The 10012-nt window shown below is 45.3% G+C and overlaps 1 protein-coding gene across 2 annotated transcripts in view; it reads left to right on the top strand.

The window, feature by feature from the left end:
• The first annotated feature begins 8340 nt into the window (after positions 1-8340).
• The window catches only part of CCBE1 (collagen and calcium binding EGF domains 1), a 237942-nt gene continuing 236270 nt past the window's right edge, over positions 8341-10012 (top strand). The window contains exon 1 of one of the 2 annotated variants that reach the window (XM_023647906.2): positions 8341-9588. In XM_023647906.2, the coding sequence (XP_023503674.1) occupies positions 9458-9588 (131 nt within the window). In that variant the 5' untranslated portion in view covers positions 8341-9457. The remainder of the gene's footprint in view (positions 9589-10012) is intronic. The other variant, XM_023647907.2, reaches the window with a different exon arrangement.

Genomic DNA, 10012 nt, shown 5'->3' with positions numbered 1-10012 from the left:
AGCTACAAGATAATAAATCTGCGTTGTTTTAAGCCACTGAGTTGTGGTGACTTCTTAGAACAGCTATGGAAAACTAATACAAGGTGCGTTTTCCTTTCTGCTCCTATAGCCCCTTCTCTTTACAGGCAGATCTCCATGAGAGTGTGCGGCTCCGAGGTTTGGTGTGGTCAGTTGCCTTGCTTGTCTCCCCATTAGAGCTGGGGCTCACTGGAGACAGTTGTTCTCTTATGTACTTTAGTTACTAACAGACTCAGCATTGCCTGCCATACAGGAAACATTTGATTTTTTTGTTTTTTAAAGAATGAGTGAAGGTAGGAAAAGAGCATGCGTATCTCTGGCCGCAGGAGAAGAGCTGGCAGAACTATGCCATGCCAATGCAAGCAACACATAAGCATCAATGTAGTGAAGAAATGACGGGAGCAGCCTCTGCGGCCTGCAGCTGGTGAGCTGTAGGAGGCTGGTAGGAAGGAGCGAGAACGGGCAGAGCAGAGGGCCTGCATGGCTGCACCCTCAGGCACGTGTGATATGCCCGAGAGACTTTGAAACCAGAAGCTTAAGAGCTGCATTGGATTTGTGGAAACTTAGAAAATAAACAGAATTCTAAGAAAAATATTTTCACAGAGCCTCCAGTCACTGCAGGACAGCTGAGAGAGAAGGTAACTGCTGAACACATGAACACAAAGGCAGGAAGTGAGAGAGAGCCTAGGAGGTGAGACCCGACCAAGTTTAAAGGTATAAAGGAGACTCAGCCAAGAAGGATGCGTGGCAAGGAGGAAGTGATAACGAGAAGATGGAATACAACTAAAGGGCGGGCTTGGGGAGGGAAAGGATGAAGCCCTAAGATTTGGAAAAAAGAGAGAAAAAAATTAGAGTCGAGAGATGGATACGTGTTTAGGGCAGCATTTCTCAACCTTGACACTAGTGACATTTTGAGCTAGGCAATTCTTTTTTGTGTGACAGTGGGGAGCAGGCTGCTCTGTGCATTGTAGGAGGTTGAGCAGCATCCTGGCCGCTCCCCACTAGATGCCAGTAGCACCCTCCCTCCATGCTGTGACAACTACAGTGTCTCAGAACATTGCTAAATTTCTGTTGGGTGACAAAATGGCCCCTCAGTTGAGAACCAATGATTCTGAGGAAGAAAAAGAATTGGAGAAGGAATATACCTTATACTTATATTCTTGGGGAAGGACAGACTTGAAGGAAGAGCAGAGGAGCAGAAGGAAAATAACAGAGAAGAGACGATGAAGCCAGAGGACAGAAAGTGAAAGTTAGTGGGTGAAAGGATAGAATCTAACCAAAGGAGGAATTACAGCAAAATGATTGATGAAAGACAAGAATGGACAAGAGGCAAGCAAAAAGCAGAAATAGGAGAGAAAAAGACCCAAAAGGAAAGTGGGGATGACTGGCTAAGAAGGAAGGATGCAGCCTGAGAAGGAATTGACTTCAAAGCCAGTCACTTGGGGGGTTTAATGATGGGTTACTGACACGGGAGGTCAGGGCCCATTAGTCTTGTATTAGGACATGAAGATGCAGAGCCAAATACATGTCAAATTGCATACACATAACTTTCAGGCTCTTTATAATTACGCCACAGATAAATGCTGGAACTGAAAGAGGATAGGAAAGGTCCCAATTCCCTATCTGATGAATTATCAAGATACTCATCAGCGATCAAACAAATAAACAACACTAAAAGATACACTCAAGTCTAAACATCACCGATCAAGCAGAAAGAAAGTAAACAAGTGCCCCAATACACCCTCCAGAAAGTGATGCCTGTCGATTAAGTGAACCTAAACCAAAGCAGCTTATTTTATCTTGCATTCCTTCGGGATTCTGCATTGTTGGTAAAGATTAGGACCGAAGAATGCAAACCCATGCTGATCTTAAACATCCACTACAGACAAGCCAACAACCTCTGAGAGTGGGGTGTGGGAGTGAGGGGGAGAGAGAGGAGGAAGAGAGAGAGATCCAAAAATCTTCCAACTTTCTTGAGCAAACCTCGGTTGTAACTGCTTACCCTCCTCTACTCTTTCTGGATCTCAAGGACTCAATTTCTGATTGGAAGGAGATTCCATGGGACTATGCTGGAGTCTGAAGTTCGGGGAACATTTTGCCTCAGTATTTCTTTTGCAGTGACTACAAAAATGGTCACCACACTTTCATAATCTCCAAGTTCCATGAGAGTTCTAGGTCTGATAAAGACCTGTCTCAGGTCCAGGGATGGAACTGCATGGTTTGCAAAAGTACCAGAGCTCCAAGAGTTTGGAAACCTCATCTGTTTCTTCTCATGCCAGCATTCTCACGTACATCAGGAGACTATCTGGCTCCGAGAGGGCAGGTCCAGTGGATATAGCTCAGCTTTGCTGCAGAGAGAAGTCAGTTAGGGGAGAACAAAGGTGAGAACTTACGGGGCCAGCTGGTTGGCACAGAGCTGCAGAGGATGGGTTGTGAGCATGAACCATGATAGATTCCCTGGGTCACTGGTCATGGTGGTGGAGCTGGGGACTTCCCTGGTTCTCATTACATCCCTGGGAAAACATCCTGGATGTGTCTGTCTTTTAGGAGAAAAGTAACCAGATGCTTACTTCTCCAAAGGGCAGTTTAGTGTTGTGTTGAGAGCATGGGCAGTGGTGCCAAAAATGCTCCAATTCAAATCCAGCTCAGCTACTCATAACTCTGTACCTTAGGCAAATTGATGAAAATCTCTACCTGTTTCCTCATCTGTAAAATGCAGACAATAATAGAATCAGCGATAGAGGATTATAATAAGGATTAAATGAGATAATACTTGTAAAGTGCTTTTAAAAATGTCCGCATGTACCACATGTTCAATAAGCATTTGTTATTTTTTGTGCCAAATTCTTGGAAAATTAGCATCACTCATTAAAAGCTGGCAGGATTATAGCTTTCTTGGTATTACATCATGAACAGGTCTCCATTTTGGTTAAGAAATGTATCCCAAATTCTATGAGACTCTTAACAACTTTTAACCTGAACTCTAAGATTTTTCTACACAGTCTGGACTGCCACGTTTTCTTGAAACATAATGGCCCTACAGGAAGATTGCTGCCTCCTTAGGAAGGGGCCCTTTACGTTGTTGCAAATTTTCCAGGCCTGACCCAATTAGAAGAGCTCAAGAAAAAATAATGCAATCTTACCAGTGCATAGATTTGAAGAGACTATTCTCTAGAATTGACCGCAGCTGAGTTTTAGTTAGCCAGTTCCTCCAACACATTTAAACCATGATTTGATTTAAAACATACAAAAATCAGACAAGTATAGTACTCAGAAGTATAGCTATTCTCCAAGGGAAAGTATGTACATTGTAATTTCTAGCAACTATTAATGGATTTGACTACCCAGAGCCTTAGTCACTCCCTAACATCTAACTAAAACACTGTGGTAATGACACCAGTGTCAACTCAGCTACTCTGTTCTGTGACAGCACGACTCTAGCCTTAGCCATCCAGTTCACAAAGTATCTCTTATGAAAAGCAAATTAGATGCGTCAGGGTGGATGGCCCACCAAAATTGCATCCAAATTTTTGAAGAAAAACAATTAAAATAATATTAGCTATCATTTCTTGTCTCTGATGTTACAGGCATATTATACATCTCATTTACTGTTTTCAACAATCCTAAGAATTGGAGATTGTTGTTCCTATATTATTTATGAATAAACTGAGTCCCAGGAAGATTATACAACTTGATCAGGTCATAGAGGTTTTATGTTGTAGAGCTGCATTTAAAATCTAGGTAAATAAGGGGCTGGCCCCGTGGCCGAGTGGTTAAGTTCGCACACTTCGCTGCAGGCAGCCCAGTGTTTCGTTGGCAGACATGGCACTGTTCATCAAGCCACGCTGAGGCAGCATCCCACATGCCACAACTAGAAGGACCAACAACGAAGAATATACAACTATGTACCAGGGGGCTTTGGGGAAAAAAAGGAGAAAAAGTAAAATCTTTAAAAAAATAAATAAAAATCTAAGTAAATAAGAATTTTAAGTTTAATTTTTTTCCACTTCCCAATGCTATTTTTCTAAGTCCATCTTTTAAAGGAGGAAGGTAAAGTCAACCTCACATTCAGAGGGAAAAAATATTTTTAATTATAGTAAGTACCCATGCTCTGTTAGCATGGTAATATAGTTATATTTATTCTACTATAAAAGCTATCTTGGCTCAGGTCAGAACACTTTTAAAGTCAACATTCCTATTACCTGTCAAATTGGCTTCATACCATATTCCTGAGCTGAGTATTTCCCAGTTCTCAATAAATATTCAATAAGAACTCTTACTCACACGGAGGTAAGGGATAGAAACAGAGTTAGCTCTACAAAAATAAAGCAAAGAAGGTGTGGTACTGGAATGGCTGACACTCAGAAATCCTGGGATAATTCTAACGCCATTTTCTCGACCAGACACTTCGTAGCATAGACCTGCGGTCCTGCTTCTAGTGCTAGCCTCTTATCCTTCGGTGTTCATGCTTGTGGGGACTGCACGAGATGGGGCCATCCCAGTTGCACATCCTGCAGTCTCCATTTGTCCCAGAAGGGGCTGCAGAACTGAGTGGTGTTAGAATGCATTTATCCTCCTAGAAACCCTGGGGTTGACACTACAGCTCTGACTGGTCAAGGAGACTGCCAACTCCTATTGTCTTAACAAGCTCCTCCTTTGGCAGAAACCCCAGACAGGGACTCGGTGTGCTTGTGTACTAGAACTTTCAAGAATATATGACACCCAAATCACATGACTAATTTTTCTTGATTTTTTTGAGATTTTCAACCAAGTAACAAGAAGGGTCTCTCCTTTTTTTTTTTTTAATTGTTTGTACATTTTTCTTTTAGCAGGTTATAAACACACAACGCTAATTAATCTTTTAAAATTGCTTTTATTTTAAAGTTTGGCACAAATTGTATGAGTCGGTCGTGGGCATAGGAATCAGATGTTTCTTCCTGTCTTGGGAGAAAATTCCAGAAACCCACGGCATCAAATACTTTCAGAATTTGTGCAAGTGAAAACAAAGGCAGACTAAGTGCAAAGATAAAGTACATACCCCCAAACCAGGGCTTTTAAATCCTTTTACTGTATTAACATGTTCCAGTTTTCTCGCCTCAAGCATTTCCTCACAATGGCTTGGAGATTGGCACACTTTAACACTTCTAAAGTGTAATCCTAATTCTCTAAACTGACTTGGCCATATGTCAATCAAAACTGAAACTGAAGGATAGGTATCAGGGCAACCTGTTTCTTTTAGGGATATTACATTGTATATCACTCACACATCAGTAGGAACACTACCCACACTTGTTAAGTCTTGTTTCTATGAGGAGATCTTTATCTGACGGTTAGATGACTTGCTATATTTCAGGGAGACCAACCAGAAAAATCTGAGCTTTTTTTTTTTTTTTTTGAGCAATTTATAGGCTTTTCCTTTACGGCTACCTTGAATCTTGTAACTGATCATGTAATTATCCTGAACTGACGTCTGAGAATCAGAGAACTCATCCGTGATCCGCTTTAAACATAGCACAGGACTTTCTGCTTATACAATCCTGCCAGCTCACTTCCCTTCGGCTTCATTTTATTATTCAATCCTGATTTTTCCTTTGCCTTGCTTTATCTAATCTTGCTGTAACTATACATAATATATGCTCTACACAATGCATATAATAAATATATACACTGTAAAATAGCACATATTGTTTTCAGCTACCACAAATCCTTTTTATAAGTGAAATTTGAAACAAATAATAATGAATTGTGCCCCCGATTGGTGGTGCTCTGTTCCCTATAGTAATTTATCTTTTTTATTGATATTTTTTAATGCTATGTTGATTCTCTCCAAATAAGACGTTGGAGTCCCTTAAAAATGACTGAGCAAAATGGCTGAAGGTGGTCAAAAGGTACAAAATTCCTGCTATAAAATAAGTCATGGGATATAATGTACAGCTTGGTGACTATAGTTAATATTACTGTGTTGTATATTTGCCAGTTGCTAAGACAAGAGATCTTAAAAGTTCTCATCACAAGAAAAAAAATTATCAATATATATGTTCATGGACATTAACCGGACTTACTGTGGTGATCATTTCTCAATATATACATTTGTTGAATCACTATGTTATACACCCGAAACTAATATCTTATATGTCAATCTCAATAAAAAATAAAAGGTAAAAATAAAAAACAATGAGTGGAAGAGGCCGTTGGTCTTATTTAGAGTACTCTCTGCGCTATGACCTAGTTTTTACTTTTCTTTTTTCCTTTCACTTTGCTTTTGCATGCTGGCCTCTACATTCTCCAGCTAATCAACTCCCCTCCGCGACCCCCCCCCCACCCCGCCCCCCGGGGTGGGGGTGGGGCGTCCACCCTCCCCCAGGCAACACTCAGCAGTCCTTAAAAAGACCTGGTCCACTAGGGAATCTAACCTATAGCACAGTCTGCACTATGAAGCCCCAGGCACAGGCCGGCCTCCCTAGGAAGGTAAATTGTATAACTATCCACTCTCTGGCTTGTTTCAGGGCAGCTGACAGGTCTATATGGAAAACATCGCAGAGAGTGGTATGTTGAAAAGAAATAATCATACAGAGCCTCCCTGAGGAGCATTTAGATCCATATCATTAATCTTCGTAACACTCCGAGGAAACAGGCAGGAGCTGAGTCCTCTCATCCAGTGTTTCATAAGTGAGGGAACGGGGCAGGTCAGTGGGGGCAAGCCGGGGAGGGGGAGCTTGTGCGCCGCAGGGGAGAGTTCGAGTATCAGGAGAGAGTAAGACCCTGGAGGTCCCCAGGGCGCTCAGCCTCATTCTGACAGCTCCCATGCAGGCTGCAGCCTGAGCAAATGCAGGTTTTGTCTTTTACAGGAGTATTTAACTTTTCAGGGGGCTGGTGTCCATACATGGCCTTCCCCATCTCCTTCCGCTTGGCTCTGCCCTCCAGCCCAGCCCCGCAAGCCCCACACTAAATGTCTTGCTGTCAGTAGCTGCTGATGAGTTTCAGTTCCAGGCCTCCAGGCAAAGGTTTTCACAAGGTCTCTGCTCCAGCTCACCTCTTCCCGAAATGCGCTCACCACCCACCCTCGCATCGCCTCCCCAGGCAAACCTGGGTTCTTTGCTTGACCCCAGCACCTCCTCTGACGCCTCATTCTCATCTGTGCTCAGTGTACCGGGCTGAAAATAAGGAGGCGGCAAGGTTGGCCCCGTCCCCAATCTTCTGCCACACAGCTGTGCATAAGGGACACGGTTTAGCTTTTATCATTTTGCAGCCTGAATTACTTTCTCTTTAAAGCCGCATCTCCCCATATGTGGCTTATTAACTATTTAATGAAACTGATAACCAATCTCTTACATCATGCTTTATAATTTGTAGAACTAACATCCATAACGCAACAGTAGAAAAATATAAGGAGTAAAGATGAGAAAAAAGATGGCAAGGTATGGCGTCTTTCCTACGAGATGGGGATTAAACACTTTTGTGGTACAATCTAAAGTGATACCATTTTTACAAGCTCCAGAATGGGTTTATTTTTCATGTACTTAGAAGTATCTCTTTAGGAACCCAAACAGCTGTGCTGAAATAAACTCTTCATCTAGAAAGTGGAAAGTTACAAAGTTAAAATTCAAAATTCTGTACAATTTGTCAAAAATAATGTCTACTGAGCACTCAATATATGCTGGGCTCTGTGAAAAATGCTTCATATGCATTACCTAATTTAATACTCACAAACACTTAGGAGGGAGGTTTCCCCATTTTACAGATAGGAAAACTGAGTTTCAGAAAGGTTAATTGGCCCAAGGTCAGACATTTAGGAAGCCACACAGCCTGACTCTGAATCCAGGTTGGTTTTTTTTCTGACCCCATGATGGTCACTCCCAGGTTTTGCAAGCTTCTGAAGTGTCTTCTGAATTACCACGTGAAAAATTCACTTCTTTTGTGTAACACCATATTTCAATAACAAGTCTGTTTCACCGCCTGCCATGTCTGTTTTGTAGAAAAAAACCACCTCACTGAGCTAAGAAGTTGGACTCCTAGTTTCAAGGGATATCGTATCAACAAAATCATGAATGTGAAAAACCTTTGGAAAATATAAAAGCATTTTACAGAGGAAAGAGGATGCCATTGCTATTAGAAATATCAAGGTGTTTGTGATACCCAAGGCAATCCTCGGTGGACCAGAATATTTTCAATCAAAACGCCTGTTTACCTAACCCATTAGCACACCGGTAACTTGTGAACAAGCTACCTCTTCACTGCATTGCCCTGGGAGCTGCAGAACCATGCATTTTTTAGAGGTTAGGCATTACAACCTCGTGCTCTCCCTGCTTATTTCTGGGCCACGAGCACTTGCTGGGCTCTGCTGGGCACGTTTATGTCACGAGCTTCTCTTTAACAGCCACAGACGCCCCTAATGTGCAACAAAGTGTTAAGATGCAGACGTATACGAATTACAGTTGGGTCACCAGCAAATGAGCGGCTTTACCAGCCGCCATCCCATCCCGGGTTTTCACGCAAGCCATAAACACCGCTGCGTTAACTAGCAGGGGGCAGGGCTGGCGACTAACTGCCCCCTTTAGGGTCTCACCTGATCTTCGAGGAGTTTCCAGCTCTCACGTGCGTGCTTTGAAACAGCATTAAAGCCGCTCAGGGCAAGAGGATTTAAAACTCCCAGAAAGACTCAATCAGAGCTCATTACTTGATCGACCTCGAGGTATGAAGAAAAGAGCAGCTTTATGAACAAATGAAACAACCGGAGGACTTTCTTCTAAGAGATTTTCTCGCAGACTGCGCTCTCTAAATTGTGCTCTTTCAGGTTGGAGAAGGCAGTTTGGGAGAATCGCTGTAGCCTTCCAACTCCTCCTTCCTCCCTTATTCTTCTAAGAGAAGACTGGGATAGCGGGAAAGCACCGTGTCGGAGCTCGAGGGGTGAAAGACAAACGTTGGCCTGACCCTGGTCATTAGAAATCAACTGACAACAGGAAGGAAGCTTATTAACCCCTCTGCTCCCCCTCCCTTTTCCCGGGGTGGGAATCGGCTCCTCCTCCTCCTGGTCGCGCGACCCTGGTGTAAAATGCAAGCAACCGCCTGCTTTCCGCACCCTGCCCTGCTCTCCCCGCGGAGGAAGAGGGACGAGGGGAGGGCGTAGCCCAAAGCCGCAAGTCTGTCACCCCAGCGTGAACATCCCGAGCTAGACGACCTGAACCCCACGACTCTTGCCCCGTCCGGGCGCCCCGTTTACCTACGTCTCTGCGGGGTTTGCGCCCAGCACCCCAACTCCCAGCTTGATTCCCCCCAGCCCCAAGACGCCCGCAACCCCTGTACCGCGCGCAGGTGGTGCAAACGCCCCTGCCCTTCGGCGCCCCCTGCCGGGAGAGGGAAGGCGGCGGCCGCTGCGGAGGAGCTGGGCCCAGGGCCGGGAGAGAGCGCCGGCGGCGGGAAGAAGCCGGGAGCTTCCCTGATGGTGCCGCCGCCTCCGAGCCGGGGAGGGGCGGCGAGGGGGCAGCTGAGCAGGAGCCTGGGTCCGCTGCTGCTGCTCCTGGCGCTGGGACACACGTGGAGCTACCGAGAGGAGTCGGAAGACGGCGACAGGTAAGCGCTGCCAACCCCTGCTTGGTGCGCGCTCGGCTCTCCGGGTGCAGGTGGTGCCCCCATCACCCACCCCTGCAGCAACCCGCGCGCCCTCGCCCCACCGGGCACGGGCTGAGTGCTCAGATGTCCTGGGCGACGTTAAGCTCTGCTCCCGGGTAACAGTCTCCACCGTCAGCCCGGGCTCCCCCGATCTGTGGGTCTAGGGCTCCCTGATACCCCCGCGCTGCATTCCTGCCGCCCTCCAGTGCCCCGCATCTTCAGCTCTTCTTCTCCTGGGTCTGGGTTCGCTCCGCTGGGCTCTCGCCTGGCCCGCCCCTGACCCCGGAGTCCGCTCGGCGTACGCGCTCGGGGACCAGCGGCTGCTCGGCGCGCCGGCACGCAGATCCCTGCAGTCCTCGCGCGCTAGGCTCCCCCAGCGCACTGC

The sequence above is a fragment of the Equus caballus genome, chromosome 8, assembly GCF_041296265.1.
Source record: "Equus caballus isolate H_3958 breed thoroughbred chromosome 8, TB-T2T, whole genome shotgun sequence".
NCBI classification, from domain to species: domain Eukaryota; kingdom Metazoa; phylum Chordata; class Mammalia; order Perissodactyla; family Equidae; genus Equus; species Equus caballus.
The sequence above is the reverse complement of the archived record's forward strand: the minus strand, read 5'-3'. Positions and strand labels throughout refer to the sequence as shown.